A 20,042-nucleotide genomic window follows, 5' to 3' on the forward strand; every position below is an offset into this window, starting at 1 on the left:
ATGCTTGAATGTATGAATTTTTGGTTTTAAAAGTGATCATTAGTCGGAATTGCGAAGGAAATGAGAAAAAAAAAGTGTTTTTTTTTAGTGTTTTACAGTGATTGGCAGAATGTATTAAGATTTGAATCAATATAATAATAGGTATATGAATTTTAATATGGAAACAGTCTATTTCCAATGACTTTTGGTATCAAGGTTATCCAGTAAACAGATGCAAGAAGGCAAATCCTAGGTCAGTTATAATCAGCGTTCATAAAGTAAGGTTTAATAAAAATTCCTTGTACTTCAATAAAAACATTAAGCCAGTAAAATATCAGCTACAAGGCAATTGACATAGAAGTAAAATATCTTTATCATAAAGGCTAAATGCTATTTCAGAGCAGGAATAGAAATTTCACATTTATCAATTGGTTTGTTAAGAATGGAAGCTTGGCTTATTCAGTTTCTTGTCAAAGAAAGAATTAGATATTGCCTAGCCTACCTTTAACCAGAATTTTTTTTTTTTTTTTTTTTTAAGCTGGCAATTTTTGAAGCTTACACTAATATACAGGGTGTTCCAGATATGGTCAATAATTTAAAGGTGAAAAGTACAAACTAAAATAAGCAAAAAAGTCTCAGTGAACATCGGGCCGCAAATGAACCGTTTGAGATAATGCACATTTTCTGTTAAGATCCACCACCGACTATGGGAGCACTCTTGGGAGGGGGGATAGTCTATATTGCTGAGACCTTCTACACGCTGGATATGGTAGGGGTACAGCAATTGGCTAATGTAAAATTCGCCACACACTGCTACGGCTCAGACACTCTTGCAGAGCAACCTTCCTTGTCGAAATTCCTGAATTTTGTTCTATTCTTTCTAACACCCTTCCCTCAACATCAGGTGTTATGCTTCTGGGCCCACCTGCTCGTACTCCATATGCGAAGTGCCCATGTTCTCTAAGGCATTGATCTACCCTGATGAATGTGTACCTGTTGAGCTGCCTTTGGCGGGAAATGCTTCTTGGTACAAATGTGCAGCCTCGAGTGCACTGCTGTTGGTTTTGCCATACGTGAAGTGCATGTCCGCATACTCTTCGTTGCTGTAACCTCTTTCCATGTTGACTATCCTTTGATAAGTACTATGCCTGCTACATCTCTGAGCATTGAGAGAGGAGAAAGGAAGAGAATGAGCATAACCTAACCTAAACAAACAAGTCAGTGGTGGATCCCAACTAGAAATGTGCAATATCTCAAATGATTCACTTAAGGACCCTTGTTTACTATCCTTTTTTTGCATATTGTAGTCTGTACAGTTCACCTTTAAATTATTGACCATCACTTTTGAAACACCCTGTATTTCATTCCTAAGAATGAAATATATTAGTGTTCCCACTCCCCCAGATATCTTCATGTCTTGTTTGTTTTCAATGGCTGATTATGTTATTTTGGTTATCACGTTAGTAATCACAAACTCATTCACACATCCTCCACCTTCAAGATTTTGCCTAGTTCTCTCTTGAATTTCTTCAACCCATCCACTTCCACAACGACGGATGGAAGCCTGTTCCAACAATCAACCACCTCGCTGACTGAAGGGAAACTTCTGCACATCTATCTTGCAACCATCCTTCCTCAACTTGTTGGCGCACGATAGCCTTACATGCTGATGCGCCATTAAACTTCCAATAACCAACCAACCAACCAACCTACCTTCCTCAACTTGAATTGTGCCCCCCCATGTGTGTAGTCTCAGCAAGTGGAAGAATACTATTAACATTCAGCTTACTCAATCCAGTCAAGGCTTTAAATGCCTCAATCAGATCTTCCCATAGGTGTCTGCTCTCAAGATGCTTCAATTTGCAGAACTGAAGCCTTTCTAGGTAAGAGATAAGAAATCCTTCACCAGTCTGGTTGCCCTTCTCTACACCTGTTCCAGCACATCTGCATCACTTCCTAATGTGAGGCCTCCAGACCTGTATACAGTACGTAAGATGTAGCCTAACTATACCCTTATACGAAGGGATAATTACCTCCTTATCCCTGCTAACAAAATTTCTGTATATCATTGACAAAACCCCATTAGCTGTCCTGGTAGCATCTCTGCACTGCTCATAAAATTTCATGTCTGACTACACAATTACCGACAGGTATTTTTCATTCTCCACTACCCGAGTGTAGTACCAAACAGTTGATAAATTACTCTGCGATTATTGCTACCCATGTGCAGTGCCTTCCATTTGTCAATGTAAACTTCAATTGCCATCTCTCAGACCATCAACCTGGGGAACTTCACTAATAACATTAGTCCATGAAGAGCAGTGCCCACTGATAACCACTCTGTCTTTTTCTACTTAACCATCCCTTTATCCATAGCAGAAACTTGCCCTTAATGCCACATTGCTTCAGTTTGTACAGAAGTTTTTATATGCAGCAGTATCAAAAGCCTTCCTGAAATATCAATATATGATGTCAAAATTATTTTATGCATCCAGTTCCTTAGTCACTGCATCAAAGTAACCTATCAAGTTCATTAGGCAAGACTGCCCCTTGACAAATCCATGCTATGATTACAGTATAATTGCATGCCTGTCCAAATAGTTCAGTGATTCCATTATTTTCCACGGAACAGATGTTAAGCTAACAAGTTTGTAATAATTATGTTGCCTTTTGATCCCCCTTATTGAATTGGGAATATGTTCTCACTTCTCCAGTCCATAGGGATCTCCCCTTAAGGATGCTCTCATAATCATGGCTAAGGATTTGCTTACCTCCTTGTTGTGGAAGTTGATGTCTAGCTCATAAGTATATTAATTTTCAGCACTCACTTCATAGTAATCCTCTTGGTTTGATGAAACTTATAACAGATACATAGTAGTTATAAAACTTAAATTCTGATTAGTAGCTATTCATAACTTAGTGTAATTATGAATTAAAAAAAAAAAAAGAGCTTTAAAACATGTTAAAATTTGCCTAAGAAAAGAAAGTGCACATTCCATTCTATAGTTGTGTTATTAAAAATTAAAACAAGATAAAAGCTAATAGCCACGCACAAGCAACTTTTGAAACCATCCTCAGTTAGCTTTAGTGGAAAGAGAAGAATACGCAAAGTATGTTATATACTGGTTAAGTTCCCAAAATGCATTTTAGTGCACCTGGAAACTTTATACATGCTAAATTCCAAAGAGGGGAGAAATTGATTGGAACTTTTATGTTTAATATGTTGAATGATGTGTGGCACTTAAACCACTCAATAACAAGATGGTTTAAGTGTCTCTTTAAGAATTTTATAACTGGAATTCAGTGTAGCTACTGTAATAGCCGAATCAATGCGTTGGTTATGATTACAAGATTGAACATGTTGTGTTAATTCTGTACCCGATAAATTAGATTTGAAGTTATTAAAGTGGTAGTAGGCACGTGTGTTAGAAACTTTTGAAGTCCCAAATTTAGCTGTTGTACTACCAATGTAACATGCTTGACAATCTGATTGACATCTAATCAAATATATAATGTTATTATAATCCTGTGTCGTATACTCATATGTTGTCCTGTATGAATTAAATTTAGAACCTTATTTATTATAAGATGTAAATATTAACTTGATATCTGTATTCTTAAAAATTTGTCGAAGCCGTCTAGCATATTGTTGATGTTATGGAAGGATGATAAGGATTCTGTGTATCTTATTCAAATGGTTATTAATGTTGTCAGAACTATTAATACTATCATAGACTTTAGTAATGGTTTCTTTTATTAGTTGTAATGGATATTTCCTATCGCTAAATTTTTTTAGCGAGGTATTGCAATTCTGTGGATAGATCTGCTTGTGTGTGACTATATTTAATAGCATTATATATCTGATTATAAAGAACTGCTTTTTTTTATGTATGGAGGATGGTGTGAGTAGTAAGGTAAGAACTTCTCTGTATGTGTGTTCTTCCTGTATATTTTGGTGCCTAAAACTGTACCGATTTTATATCTAGTGAGATTTAGAAAATTTATTTTATTATCGGTTTCTACTTAGAGGGTAAATTTGAGTCTCATGTGTTTTATTAAATGTATTAAATAAAGTGTCAATAGTTGTTTTATTACCTATTAAAAAGATGTCTGCATATCTCATATACAATTTGATACCAAGAGGTAAAGGTTGAGGTACTTTTTCTTCAATAGAAGCACGGTAGATTTCGGATAAAAGGGCTGAGATACAGAGGCCCATAGGAAGGCCAAAAATTTGTTCATATCTATTATTTTGAAATCTAAATTGCTTGGCATCGAGTAACAGTGACGTTGAGCTCTAAAATGTCATTAACATTTAAATCAGTACGTTTTGTCAAAGTGTCATCTTTAATTAATAGTTCTTTAAGAGCTAGTAGCATGGTTTCAACATGCACATTTGTATATAGGGAGATGACGTCGAAAGATGCGAGAATATCATTTTCAGATATGGTCACGGAAGTTATACATTCGTGTATCTGCTTAATGTTGTTATACCATGGACGGAGAAAATCTCATTAGAGGTGAAATAATTTTAACGAGGAATATGGATAGATTAGCATAACGGACTTTTTAAAGGAAACAATAGGTCTCAAAGGGTAATCTTGTTTATGAAGTTTAACTATTCCAAAAATGTGGAAGCATATTACTGCGAATACCTATCTGTTGGAGGGTATGTAAATTAATTTGTTTATTAGCTCTGAGTTTCCTTTTGATCCCATCAAGTTTATTTTTAAGTTTATTAATATTAAACGTGTTGTAAACTTGTAAACGAGTTTACAACAATTATTTGTTTCTCTCCTCACATAGTTAACTATCCAGTTAACCATTGAAGTGATTCAAAACTGTCAGCCTCAGCTATCTGCAAAGGCAACCTGTTTCAGCAATTAACGACTCACTGGCTAAAAGAAAACTTGCTGCAATCTAGCCTAAACCTTCCCTTGTAATTTGAATTTGTCCCCAAGTTGTGAAATTTTCTATAATAATGAAAATTCCACCTTCATTCATTTTACTAACCCCTCTCAGAGCCTTATAAACCTCAATCATGGTACCTCTGAGGTGTCTGTCAACTCCATAAGTGTATATTATATTTTGGGGTTGCTATATCTCAAGTGTAAGGACTTGCATCTTGCTGCATTAAAACATATTGCTACTTTTCTGACCATCCTTACAGCTGTTCAAGTCATCCTGAAGCAGTGCTTCTTGGTACTGATCATTAACTACTCTACCAATCTTCACATTGTCTGTAAATTTTGACATCATGCCTTCTATCCCTTATGAAAATCAGATACAGTGGACCAAGAACTGATCCTTGGGGACCCTCCAACTTCTGACTTTACACTGATCTGAAGAATATCCATTAATCACAACCCTCTACTTTCTGTCCTGCAGCCACCCAGCAATCCATCTTAGCAGTTTTCCAGTAATCCCAACTTGTTCCAGCTTATATGGTAATCTCTCAGGGACTGAGTCAAATGCCTTGCTAAAATTCAAATAAACTTAAGTTAAAATTGTTCCCTACATCCAGCTCATAAGTAACTGTGTAAAAATAGCATACTAAGTTAGTCAAACGTCATTTTCCCTTAACAAAACTATGTTGTGTGTTATTCAGAATGCCATATCTATCTAAATGTCCCTGAATTGCATTCACTCTTAATTATTGCCTTAAGAATCTACAGATAAAGAACCAATAGATAGCAGTGATCACAGTATGTAATCACCAGAGGTAGAGGGAAGGGTTTTTGCTTTTGTAAAGATGACTACAGTGGTCTCATTCTAAACAGTGAGACCAACTGATGATGTTACCAATAGCAAATCCTAAATAGGAAGCATTCAAGGAATTAATCTTGGAAGCTACTAGGCTTTTCATACCAAGAAATATTGTTGGTATGAAATATAAGAAATATTGTTCAAGGTTTAGGCCTAAACGGATGTCAGATGAACTAATGAGACTTGTGGCAGAGAATAAAAATGCATGGGATGCATATAAATTATCAGGGGAGACAGATGCCTATGGTAGTTATAAGATGGTCTGTAATCAAGTGACAAAGAAGGTTAGGCAAGCAAGGCAGATTACAAGAAATCTTGGGCAAAGGATGCAAAGAAAAACAGTAAAGACTACTTATACAAACTCTAGAAGGAAAGGGATGAATCAGATTGGGGATCCACTTGACATCGATGTTTCGATTGTTGATGATTCTGCTCAGGTAGCTGAAAAACTGAATCAGTATTTTGCATCTACATTCACACATGAGGAGTTATTCAGGGAGGGGAATACCAGAAGTTTATCAAACTCTGGCAGAGAACTAAATGATTTTGTAATAGCAGAGCAAAGTGGAGGAGAAATTGCTGAAGTTAAACATAAGGAAGGCACCTGGGGTGGATATCTATCCAGTTCTATTAAAGGAGGTGGCAAAGGAAGTAAGCAAGCCCTTAGCCCAGTGGTTTTCAACCGGGGTGCCGCAAGAACCATCTTGGGATGCCGTGTAATTTGGGTTTAAGCTACTTAAAGTTATTATTATTATTTTGAAATTTATATATTTATTTCATTATAAAAGGGTACAATATAAAGGGTAAGGTACAATATCCATTGTACCGTATCTTTTTAATTTTGTGGCGATCTATAATTGATCTTTATTTAGTACCTCTATATAAAGAATAAAATTATTATATAGGTATATATTAAAAGGTCGAAAACCACTGTGTTAGGTATTTCTTTTGGCTTAGGGGTGCCCTGAAAAAATTACTGGGACACTAAGGGTACCGTGAACCGAGAAAGGTTGGGAACCTCTGCCTTAGCCATTATAATGAGGGCATCCTTGGACTCAAGGGAGTTCCCCCCCTGACTAGAGATATGCAAATGTTTCCCCAATTCACAAAGGAGGAATGAAGGGTGGCACAAATAATTAGACCTATAATTATTTTTTGCCACATTCCAAATTAGTTTAATTTAGTTTAACAGACTAAATTAGTTTAACTTCTGTTCTGGCAAAAATAATGGAGTCACTGGTTAAAGAAGCACTGCAGGATCATCTAGACAAGCTGCAGTAGTAGTTAAGATGGGTTTGTTAAAGGGAGGTCTTGTCTGACCAATTTGATTGAATACTATGATGTGTTCACAAAGGAACTGGATACAAAAATAATTTTGATATCATATACTTGAATTTTAGGAAAGCTTTTGATATTGTTGCACGTGGAAGATTACTTTACAAGTTGGAGCAGTATGGCATTAAGGACAAGTTGCTACAATGGATAAAAGGATCGTTGAGTGGGAGAAGACAGAGTGGTAACCAATGGGCACTGCTCTTCATGGACTAACGTTATTAGTGGAGTTCCCCAGGGGTCCATGCTAGGTCCATTGTTGTTTTCTGTATTTATCAATGATATTGATGAAGTTATATCAGGCTTAATGTCCAGGTTTGCAGATGATTCAAAGTTGGTAGGGTTGTCAATGACGGTAAGGACACTATGCTACTGCAACAGAATCTAGAAAATCTGAGCAGATGGGCTTGAGAGGTGGCAACTGAAGTTTAACATTGACAAATGCAAAGTACTGCATATAGGTAGCAGTAACCCCAGAGTAATATACCAATGTATAGTACTACACTCAGGGTAGTGGAGAATGAAAGACCTGTGGATAATTGTGCAGTCAGATATGAAGTTTTTTGAGAGCGCCGACAGGCTGCAAGAGTACCTCATGGGGTCTTGTCAATGATATATAGGAATTTTGCTAGCAGGGATAAGGAGGTGATTATCCCCTTGTATAAGGAAATGGACAGGCCACACCTTGAGTACTGCATACAGATCTGGAGGCATCATTTTAAGAAAGATATTGGGCTACTAGAACGAGTACAGAGACAGGCAGTGAGATTAGTGAGTGGAACAGTGTTCTGTTATGAAGATAGGCTTAAGTTCTGCAAATTGTCTGGAGACTAGGCACCTGCGAGGTGATCTGATTGAGGTGTATAAGGCCTTCAATGGTTTGAGCAGGTCCAGTGCTGATGGGATTTTTCCTCTTGCTCAGATTCTGCACCTGAGGGGACATAAATTCAAATTGAGGAAAGACAGTTGTTGAATAGATGTTGAATTAAGTGAACTAAATATGAATGTTAGACAACACTGCCCAGTCCCCAGGGCAATTCCTTCCACCCTGGCGTTCCCACCTTCCAACTTGTGGCTTCCCCTCAAGATCTGGGAGAAGGCTGTCTACCAGCAACTCTTTGCAGCATGTATAACGAAATATTCTGAATCTCTGCTAGTATAAACGAGTGGTTCTAAGTCAGAATCCTATGTGGCGTCAGCTGCTGTCCTTCCACATAAAATAATGTCCATCCAGCTTCTGTACGAAAGTAGCATATACAAGTAGAAGCCAAGCTTGTTCACTGTCATTGCAAGGACAAAAATGTCCCTAGACACTCAAACAGAAAAACATAACTAGTGTTGAGTTACTTTCTCGAACTGTTTCAATGCCCATGTTGAAATAGCATCCTTTTTCTTTGCAAAAAATCATCTGACAATGACTATTGAAGCATAACTGTAGACTAGATATAAGGGAAATTGCTTTTAGTCAGTTACTGTCCATTCTGTGCTTTTGAGCCCTCGGAACATGCAAATTAACCTGTGAAAATGTGAACAAATAAAATACAGTCCATTTATTAATATTATAAGAACTGGTGCTCTCACTATTGCTGTTGGTGTCACAAGAAGCTTATCATCTGACCATTGAACCTCTGATGGCCCTTGTTTATTAGGAATTTTGATTCAGATTTGCTTTCTGAGGTCATCACCTCCAGAAAGAAAATCTAAATTAAGACTTGTACTTAATTTCGAACATCTTTTTATTTAATGCACATACATATGTTTAGAGATTCCTCAGAATAACAAAGATAATTTTATTATAATGCAGTTATGAATTTTATTTTTATTTCATATATTAGGTACCTAATGGTAGAGTGTGAAGACCAAGATAAAACCAAAGAAAGCCGAATTTCGAAGATGTACATTAGTGTCTTAAAGAGATTTAGTCAAGTTCTTTTTAAGGTTAGGTCTAATTATCCATTCATCATAGTTATTTATAACTTTAAATTAACTTTCATCTAATTTGTAAATTTATGGAGTTCTGTAAATTTATAGAGAAATAGGGTAAAAGATGATCTGAATATCAATAAATGAAGGATACGATGGTTACAGTTAAGAGAAAGATTTTTTTTTTTTTTTTTTTTTAATTGAGTGTTGAATAAGTTTCTTGCCTTATTTTACCAAAACTAGTACTTTATATTAGTTAACAAAATGTAAAATCATGGTATCATCAATAAATAAACAGTTAAATTAAATGAATCACTGTTGAACTATGCCATGTGAAATAATGCCGAAAGTATAGCACATTGTATATTTAGGTAACTATTACTGTTACCATAATAAATAAAAAAAACTTTAGCAAATGACAAATCCTACACTAAGCACTTCCTAATTCATTTCACAAATATACATGGTCTCAATTCCAATCTCAACGATGTCCATTTCCACTTGCAGTCTGCCAAACCCCATGTACTTTTTCTGACAGAATCTCAGTTATCAGTTGATTCAACTACTGCTCATCTCAGATGCCCAAATTATTCGCTGTATGATTCCTTTCGCCTCAAACGTGGTACTTGTGCATATGTCCATTCTGATATTCCCTGTCAGAGACTTGGAAATTTGGAATCTCCTCTCTTTGATCTTCTCTGGCTTAAAATCTCTCTATCTCATTGCGTCAAATTCATCTGTTGTCTCAACCGTTCTCCCAACTCCACTAATTACATGGAGCTCTTTGACTTCCTCTCTTTGCAACTTGACTTTCTCCAGTCCAACTTTCCAAACAGTGAGGTAATTTTCCTTGGTGATTTTAATGTTCACAACACTAGCTGGCTTCCGTTTTCTAGTCACACCGACCCAGCAGGTCGAGATGCTGAGGCTTTTGCAATTACTGATGACCCAGCAGAGATTGTTCATTTACCTACAAGAATACCGGACAATCCTAATCATACAGCCAATACTCTTGATCTTTTTCTCAAAAAACACTTCTAAGTACACGGTCGAAGTGAGAGGTCCTTTAGGCACTTCAGATCACAACTTGGTGATTGTCTCTTCTCCAATGGAACCTTTATCTATTCGATATTCCCAACCTCGTGTTGTTTGGCATTACAAGAATGCAAAATGGGATGACCTGCGAGACTTCTTTTCTTCTTTTCCTTGGTCGGATTACTGTTTCAAAACTTCTGATGTCAACGTTTGCTCAGATCGTGTCAGTGAAATTATTCTTGCAGGAATGGAATCCTTTATCCCACACTCCACTTTAATATCTCGTCCTTTATCTAAACCTTGGTTTTCCAATAAATGTGCTAAGGCTGTTCAAGAAAAGAATGTTGCATATAGTAATTGGCTTGTTTCTAATTCTTCAGTTTCATTTTCTGCCTACACCAAAGCCCGCAACAATTGTAAAGCAGTTATTAATCAGTCCAAACTAGAATTTGAACAGGCTAAGAGTAGAAAACTTGCTTCTTGCCCTAATGGTAGCAGAGCATTCTGGTCTCTTGCCAAAGCTATTGGCCGCAACTTTTGCCCATCTCTGCTCCCACCTCTGTCCAAACCAGATGGTTCTGTTGTCACTTCAGCCAAGGTTAAAGCTGACCTGCTAACATCCCATTTTTCTTCTAGCTCATGTATTAATGATCTTGGTAAAACACCTCCCACCATTCCCAACACGCTCCATTCAATGCCTCCTGTGGTCTTACGTCAAAAGGATATCAGAAGGATTTTGATGAATCTTGATGCTAAGAAAGCTCCAGGTCCCGATGGTATTTCTCCACTTGTTCTCAAAACCTGTGCTCCTGAACTTACTCCTATTCTTTGCCGCTTTTTTTTTTGCTTTCTTATTCCAAAGGTGTTTTTCCTTCTGCTTGGAAATTTGCTCATATCAAATCAGAGTTGTACTACTCAATATGTTCTACGTTGATAATAATATTAGTAAAATAATAAGAGGAGTTTACCTCAGTATAGTGCGTAGAACACTTCCGTACGATACCCTCCAGAAATTAAAAACGGAAAAAACGAAAAAATCGACAACTTACCGGTACATTTGAGTAAAATATAAATAATTTAAAAAAAAAGCAATTTAACACAATTCAAATCAATTTAAAACAATTAAAAATCAAATTAACGCAATTAAAAGAATCAAACGAAAAATCGTTTGAATTTTTTCGTTTGATTCTTTTAATTGCGTTAATTTGATTTTTAATTGTTTTAAATTGATTTGAATTGTGTTAAATTGATTTTTTTTAATTATTTATATTTTACTCAAATGTACCGGTAAGTTGTCGATTTTTTTCGTTTTTTCCGTTTTAATTTCTGGAGGGTATCATACGGAAGTGTTCTACGCACTATATTGAGGTAAACTCCTCTTATTATTTTACTAATAGGACTAATTCAATGGAAAGGTTCGGTGAAACACAAGTAGTTGCTCTTGACATCTCAAAGGCTTTTGATCGTGTTTGGCATAAAGTCTTCTAAACAAGCTTCCATCTTATGGTTTGCCAACTGTTTTTTGTAATTGGTTATTCAGTTTTCTCTCTGATCGCTCACTGAGGGTGATGGTAGATGGCTCTCTGTCTTCTAACTTCTCCACTAATGCCGGTGTCCCCCAAGGTTCAGTTCTTTCCCCCACTCTTTTCCTCTTGTATATTAATGACCTTCTTCCATTGACTGGAAATCCTATCCATAGTTTTGCCGATGATAGCACATTGCATTTCACTTTCCATTTTGAGAAAACTTGTCCTGCTCAATGATCTTCAACTTCTCGAAAATCTGCTACCAATTCCTTAAATGCCGATCTTCAGGTAATTCTCCAGTGAGGCAAAGACAACTTAGTTGATTTCAATCCTTCTGAAACTCAGTCTTGTCTTACACCTCGTAAAAAGGATTCTTCTGCTCCTATGCTTATCTTTAGTGACACTCAAATTTCTAGGCAAAATGATATCTCTTTTGGGGATTACCCTGACTTCTAATCTCTCTTGGCACAAGCAGATTACAAATATTGCTTCCTCTGCATCTAAAAAACTTCGTTTTCTCTTTCGCTCTCGGCGTTACTTTTCTTCCAAACAGCTTCTTACTCTGTATAAATCGCAAATCTGCCCTGCCATGGAATATTGTTCCCACATCTGGGGTGGTGCCCCCAAAACCTCTCTCAGGCTTCTTGATTCCATTCAGAAGAGGGCAGTTAGGTTAATGATTCATCTCTAACAGAGTCTCTCCACTTCCTTTCTCTTAGACATACTGTTTCTGCTGCATGCCTCTTCTACAGATACTTCCATGGGCACTGTTCTTCTGAATTGGCTTCTATAATTCCCGCTTTCTCTTTCAAATCAGTCTGAACACATGCCACCACCAGCCAACATCCATTTACTGTCCAACTTCAAACCCACAGAACCAACTTTTCATCTTCCTCGTTTATTCATTCAACTGCCGCTTTCTGGAACAACCTTCCTTCATACGTATTTCCTGAAAATTACAATCTACAGAAATTTAAGTCCAATGTCAACAAATATCTTCTTTCGTCTTCTCAACCTCCAACCCAAGCACGGTACTAAGTACTATAGGTTCTAATACCTCTCGTGTTTGGGGTTCACATAAAAAAAAAAATAATAAATAAATGAAGTAATAAAATTGAACACTGAGAGCCATTCTCACTTCCCTTGTAAGTAGCACAGTTGGCATAATTGCCTTCCTCTCCACACCGGGTAGAAAAGACCAGAGTTTTAAGTCCTATCGATGATGTGAGGAATTCATGGGCCTTTTTCACAACGTGGCTGATCTAGTTGGTTGCAGGCGAGGGTAGAATCGTTTTTTATTGACCACAGAACATGTGTAATTTACAGACAGTATATAAAAAGGAGGAATATGGCCTTAGTTGCTGATGCTCCTAAAACCATATTACAACAACAATAACTGCTCTCACAGTGGGGAAAAGCCCCTCAGCCTTCCTGCAACGTTGGCATGATACTGCTGCCTATGGTATGCAAGAAGACCTTAATCGTAATTAAGTATTTTTATAATTAATTATTTCATGAATTAGATGAGCTCACTTCTTTCTTCAGATTGACATATTCTGAGCTAATGTCTCTATTAGCCTCATTCAAAAATTTGAAATATCAGTTAAAATAATCAAATTTTAAGTAATTTGTACTGAATGGAAAAAGAACAAATAAATCATGTTTTCTTTGTAAAAACATGTACTTAAATTTGGCAGTCCTTTGTAAAACTAATTTAAAGAACCGAACATACGAAATCGAAATTTTTCAGTATATCATTCGTGAATCAACAGAGTCGAAACACACAGATGCAAATATGCAAAATAAAATTATCAACCAAACTACTACAAGCTACTTGAGAGCCTTGTCAATCAGTTCATTAATGATCATTTTCTTATGTAAATGTGAATACAATGGTTTCAGACAGTTTTTAAATTCTGATATTACCAAGAGCAAATTCTAAATGGAAAGCATTCAGGGAAGTAATCACAGAAGCCGCCAGGTGTTTTTTGGACTAAGAGATACTGTTCAAGGCTTAGACCTTAATGGATATCAGATGAACTGACAACACTCGTGGCAGAGAAGAAAAATGCATACAATGCATATAAATTAAATGATACAGGAGCCTACAGTAGACAAAGTAATCTTGAATCAAGTCACAAAGAAAGTTAGCTTCAGGGGCTATGTGTTATTTGGACAAGCAATTCTCTGAGCAATTTATAGAGAATTTTCTCAAAGCTACAGTTCTTGTTCAGTTAAATTTTTCTTGTGTTTCTTAATCTTACAAATTGTAAGTTTTAGAAAGGAAAACAACCTTCCCCCCCCCCCCCCCCCTTTAAACTAATACACTAACTTTAATACTACTTGATCACACTACTGGTATTGCTCCTGCTTCCCTGTGGCAGGGTGGGAATCCTGGGAGAAGAAATCCATTCTCCCAGGCTGAAGGGAGCAGAGATGGATAATAATCCATGAGCTCAAGATCTGAGACAAATGACACCAAAAATGACTTTTCTCAACCCAAAAAGGTTGAAAACAACCCCTCAAGAGGGGATACGAGCATTACTCATTTTGCACTCGAATCAGACAAGCCTCTGAGTAAATTATCTCCCTTCCTTGTACAGAAATCCATTGTCTATTGCAGGCTCACTGAAATCAGTAAGGCAACTCAGGTTTGCTAATCTTCTGGTAGATTACTCAATCCGAACATTCTGAAAGTTATTAAAGTTGGCAACCTTTTGTGGACACTCAATAAAAGTTGCTCCCTAAATTCCTCAAAGGGAGTAATGTAATGGGATTTATTAACTGTATCAGAGGAGGAAATTGTCCAAGAGCTACATAAACAAATTCATCCAAGCAAAGAGAATGATGACTTGAAAGGGTGGCAGTCTTGTTCCAACATGGAGCATAATCCTCACTTTTAGCTCTCTAAACTTACCAATATCTGCCAAAGCAGACTAGCAGACTATCTGCTGTGTATGGCCTTGCATCACAAACTCCATCAGGTTCTACAAGTGGCAAAAATTCAGCAACTCCCAAACTGGATGTTGCTGTGAGGCAATATGTCCTAATTGTGGAACAAAGGAACACAAACAATCTGATTGCATATTTACCACTTAAAAATAAAAATAATGGTGGAGAACAAAGTCTAGCTGTAATAATGTCACAATGGCTCAACATTTTCAGCCATTAGGTATTCAGACAGATATATCAGTTCTTCCAGATATATCTGTTCTTAATTGTGCACATTCCTCATTCTAATTTCAAACTGTGTTTTTTGCAACAAACAAGTGAACAAGCCAATTAATACCACATCACCATTCCAGCCAACATTCCTCTGATGACAAAATCAGAAGTGACAGCGATCATTGCACTCCACTGGAATGGATATTGATTAACAGAATGACCCAGCTGATGGAATTTAGAACTCTAGTGTGAATGATGGGATGGACATAACATGACCCTTCTTTCCAAGCAAGACTAAACAAAAATAGATCAGTACAAGAATGTAAAGAATCCTTTGATGGAATTGAAGTGGCTTTCAGAATGCATGATTTACTCATCTTATCCATCGATATTCACCAGCAGGTATACCCTTAGAGGAAACTTACTTAAATTCATAAGTGTATTCTATCATTAAAAATTATACTATCTTTAGATAAGATAGGAATATTTGCTAGTCCATGGAGGGGTGGTGATTCTTGTTAGAAACAGTGTTCCAGCTAAACATATTTCCTTTCCTATTCCTTTAAGAGTAGTGGCAGTGCATATTATAATTGGTATCACTCTTACAAAAGCTTCTATATAATTCCTCTTGTATTTTTATATTTTATTCCCTTTAGACTTGGCATAATATGCTTATGCGCCATAAAACCACTAAAGAAACAATCCGAATTCTTCATTCCCTTCAGATTACCTCAAAAATATAATAGATCAGCTGCCACATCCATTTTGCTTACTCGGGGATTTCAATGCTCATTATCTGCTGTGGGGATTTACAAAAAACATAAGTTAAATGAAATCACTGCTTGATGCTTATCAGCATACCCTGTTGCTGGTGGGTCTACCTATATCCATTGTTTCTTTAGGATCCATGTATATGGAGTGGTCAGTTCTTGATAACCCACTAAATAGTGACCGTTTACTGATTCCCTGCAAGCTCCAAACAGGTAAACTCACATCCAATGCATCACACCACATGAACATTTTGTAGGGCACACTGGAATGAATATGCCTCTTGCATTCAGTTTGATGATGATATAGTCTAATCCCAGATCATAGATAATGTCATACAACTAAACAGATTTTACAAGCTGCTACCTCTGTAATACCAAAATCGTTCCCAGTAAAATACAACAGCAATTACTGGGCGGAATCAGGAATGCATACACGCTAAACAGGAAAAAAAGTTTCATTTCATTTCACAAGTTCCATACAACTAGTAACTTCATTAACTTTAAAAGGCAAGCAAGTTCTGTCAAATAAGAAGAAAAGCAAAGAAAGGTGTCTTGGATCTGAAGTCTATCTAGGTCTCTTCAGTGAGACCTAGATAGACTTCAGGAATGGTCAGAAAAATGGCAGCTATGCTTTAATCCAACAAAGTGTAAGGTATTACACCTGGGAAATAGTAATCCGAAAATAACTTATTCACTTGGTGGAGTTCAATTAAACCCAGTACTGGAGGAAAGGGACTTGGGTGTTACGATACGGTCAGACATGAAATTCTCTGAGCATTGTAAACAGGTTGCAAGGAAGGCCCATGGTGTCCTATCGATGATCTATCGAACTTTTGCAAGTAGAGATAGGGACGTGATAATCCCATTATACAAATTTGTATAAGGCTTATGTTAGACCACACTTGGAATACTGTGTTCAAGTATGTAGACTGCACCTAAAGAAAGACATCAAGCTTCTTGAAAGGGTGCAAAGACGGGTAACTCGCCTGGTGAGATCGGCAAAAGGGCGTCCTTATGAAGAAAGACTTCGAATATGTGGGTTGCAGAGTTTGGAAACTAGACACCTTAGAGGAGATTTGATTGAGGTGTTTAAGGCTCTGAGAGGCATCAGTAAAATGAATGAGGATGAAATTTTCAAGATTATAAATGATGCTAGAACTAGGGGACATAAATTCAAGTTATGGGGGGGGGAAATGTTTAGATTGAACTGCAGGAAGTTTTATTTTAGCCAGCGAGTTATAAGTTACTGGAATAAGTTGCCTTCATGGGTGGTAGAGGCCGAGAGTTTGGGGAAATTCAAAGGTCATCTGGATAGTACTTTTGAGTAAGGGAAGCACATAGGATGATAGGTTTAATTTCCTTTTTTTTTATTAATTATTATTATTTAGTTATTTATTATTATTATTATTTTTTTATTTTATTTATTATTATTATTATTTTTTTTTTATCTTTTTTTTTTTTTTTTTTTATCTTTTGCAGCATAAGCCATAGGCTTTCTTGCACCATGCAGCCGTTACTAATACTAATATGGAGGAAAATTAGCATGGGCACATGATGCAAGAAAGCAAGCTTATATAGCATCACCCAAAACACACACACACACACACACACCCTCACCCTCCTCATTTCACCCATCCATTTGCTCCAAATGTTTATTTAGTTCTGCCTTAAATCTGTTTAAGCTATCAACTTCTACAAAGACAGATGGAAGTTTGTTCCAGCAATCAACCACCCGCTGGCAAAAAGCAAACTTCTGCACATCTATCCTACAACTGTCTCCTCAATTTGAATTTATGCCCTATCAGGCGATTATTCTGAGCAAGAGGAAGAATCCCATCAGCATTGAGCATGCTCAAACCATTCAAGGCTTTATACACTTCAATCAGATCACCTCGCAGGTGCATCGTCTCCAGGCACTGTAATTTGCAAAATTTAAGCTTTTCTTCATAAGAGCAGCCCTTTCTTCCATTCACTAATCTTGTTGCCCTTCTCTGTACTCGTTCCAACAGCTCTATATCCTTCTTAAAACGAGGCCTCCAGACCAGTATACAGTACTCAAGGTGTGACCTGACCATTGCCTTGTACAAGGGGATAATCACCTCCTTATCCCTGCTAGAAAAATTCCTGTATATCATTGACAAGACACCATGAGCTACTGTTGCAGACTGTCTGCACTGCTCAGAAAACTTCATATCTGCCTGCGCAATTACCCCCAGGTCCTTTTCGTTCTCTACCACTGTCAGTGTAGTACCACAGAGTTGATACATTACTCTACACATTACCATATGTAGTACTGTACATTTGTTAATATTAAACTTCAGTTGCAACCTCTCAGCCCATCTGCTCAACTTTTCTAGATCCTGTTGCAGCAGTGTACTGTCATTAGTGTCATTAACAACTCTGCCGACCTTTTTATCGTCTGCAAACTTGGACATTAAGCCTGATATACCATCATAAATATCATTAATGAATATAGAAAACAACAATGGACCAAATACTGAACACTGGGTGACTCCACTAATAACATTAGTTCATGATCAGCAGTGTCCATTGATTACGACTCTGTCTTCTCCCACTTAAAAAAAAAGTAAAGTGCAGCCATTATCAACCCACTGCAGGATGGAAGCCTCCTCAACAATTCATGCTGAGGGAAATGGACCATAATCTGCCACGCTGGTCCAGTGCGGGTTGGCAGATTGACCGTATTCAGCTGTCAGGGGCTTGAACCCCAGTCTACTCAAAGAGTGTGTGCTACTGCACTCCCGCTCCTGCCCACTCGGCTACGGAGGCCTCTTCTCCCACTTAACCATCCCTTTATCCATAGCAGCAATTTGCATCCAGTGCCACTCTGCTCCAATATGTGCAGCAGTCTTCCATATGCAACAGTATCAAAAGCCTTTCTAAGATCCAAGTATATGATATCAAAATTCTTCTTTGCATCCAGTTCCTTTGTGACTACATCATAGTATCCAATCAAATTGGTCAGACAAGACTTCCCCTTAACAAACCCATGCTGTGTCCGAGCTATAACTAAAGTCTTGTCTAGATGATCCTGCAGTGCTTCTTTAACCAATGTCTCCATTAATATTCCTGGAACAGAAATTAAACTAACAGGTCTGTAATTATCTCTCCCTTTGATTCCTTTGTTCTCCTTTGTGGATTGGGATCACATTTGCACATCTCCAGTCCATGGAAGCTCTCATAATTATGGCTAAGGGTTTACTTACTTCCTTTGCTGCCTTCTTTAATATAACTGGATAGATTCCATCCACCCCAGGTGCCTTTCTTATGTTTATCTTCAACAATTTCTCCTCCAATTTACTCTCAGTTATTACAAGATTATCTAGTTTACTGCCAGAGTTTAATACACCTCTGGCATTCCCCTCTCTGAATAACTCCTCGTATGTGAATGTAGATGCAAAATATTCAATTAGTTTGTTAGCTACCTGAGCAGGATAAATGAAGTAATAAAATTGAACACTGAGAGCCATTCTCACTTCCCTTGGGTGGATGGATAGATTCCATCCACCCCAGGTGCCTTTCTTATGTTTATCTTCAACAATTTCTCCTCCAATTTACTCTCAGTTATTACAAGATTATCTAGTTTACTGCCAGAGTTTAATACACCTCTGGCATTCCCCTCTCTGAATAACTCCTCGTATGTGAATGTAGATGCAAAATATTCAATTAGTTTGTTAGCTACCTGAGCAGGATCATCAACAGTAGAACCATCAATATCAAGTGGACCAATCTGATTCATCTCTTTCCTTCTAGAGTTTACATAAGTAAAGAACTCTTTGCTGTTTTTCTTTGCATCCTTTGCCAAAGATTTCTCATAATCTGCCTTTGCCTGCCTTAACCTCCTTTGTGACTTCGTTACAGACCAGCTTATATCTATCATAGGCTTTCTGTGTCACCATTAATTTATACATATCCCATGCATTTTTCTTCCCTGACACATGTATCATTAGTTCATCCGACATCCATTTAGGCCTAAACCTTTAACAATATTTCTTAGTTGGTATGAAAAGTCTAGTAGCTTCCAAGATTAATTCTTTGAATGCTTCCCATTTTGAATTTGCTGTTGGTAACATTATCTATTGATCCCACCGTAAAGAATTTAAATACTGTTTCAGCCTCCATAGTCACCTTTATGAAAGCAAAAACCCTTCCATTTACCCCTGAGTAGTTACCTCTTTGAGTGAATCCCACTTCAGCACACTGTGATCACTGCCACCTAGTGGTTCCTTTATCTGCAGATTCTTAATGCATGAAGAATCACTAGTGATAATCAGATCAAGAGTATTACTCCCTCTAGTTGCATCCTGAACGTGCTGCAGTAGAAAACAATCATCCAATAAATCCGCAAAAGCCTTTCTAGTGTGTGAGTGACCAACCCAAAAATTCCAGTCAATCTTTGGGAAATTAAAATCCCCCATTGTAAGACACTCTGATTTACTGGCCCAGTCTATTTTTCTGCACTTTTGCTCATTATACTCATCGGATTCATTAGGCCTATAACACACATACACCTACTCTCATTTTT

General features: G+C 37.2%; 1 protein-coding gene across 4 annotated transcripts in view; it reads left to right on the forward strand.

The window, feature by feature from the left end:
- The window catches only part of Pi3K59F (phosphatidylinositol 3-kinase 59F), a 349,960-nt gene that overhangs the window by 224,553 nt on the left and 105,365 nt on the right, over positions 1 to 20,042 (forward strand). For all 4 annotated transcript variants that reach the window (XR_016547875.1, XM_090388562.1, XM_090388556.1 and 1 more), the window contains one exon: positions 8,913 to 9,015. Coding sequence is in view for 3 of the 4 variants with exons in the window: in XM_090388562.1 (XP_090244688.1) it covers positions 8,913 to 9,015 (103 nt within the window). In the remaining variant the exon portion in view is untranslated. The remainder of the gene's footprint in view (positions 1 to 8,912; positions 9,016 to 20,042) is intronic.

Source organism: Mastigoproctus giganteus, chromosome 2 (genome assembly GCF_048544385.1).
Source record: "Mastigoproctus giganteus isolate SK-2022 chromosome 2, ASM4854438v1, whole genome shotgun sequence".
In the NCBI taxonomy this organism is placed as follows: Eukaryota; Metazoa; Arthropoda; class Arachnida; order Uropygi; family Thelyphonidae; genus Mastigoproctus; species Mastigoproctus giganteus.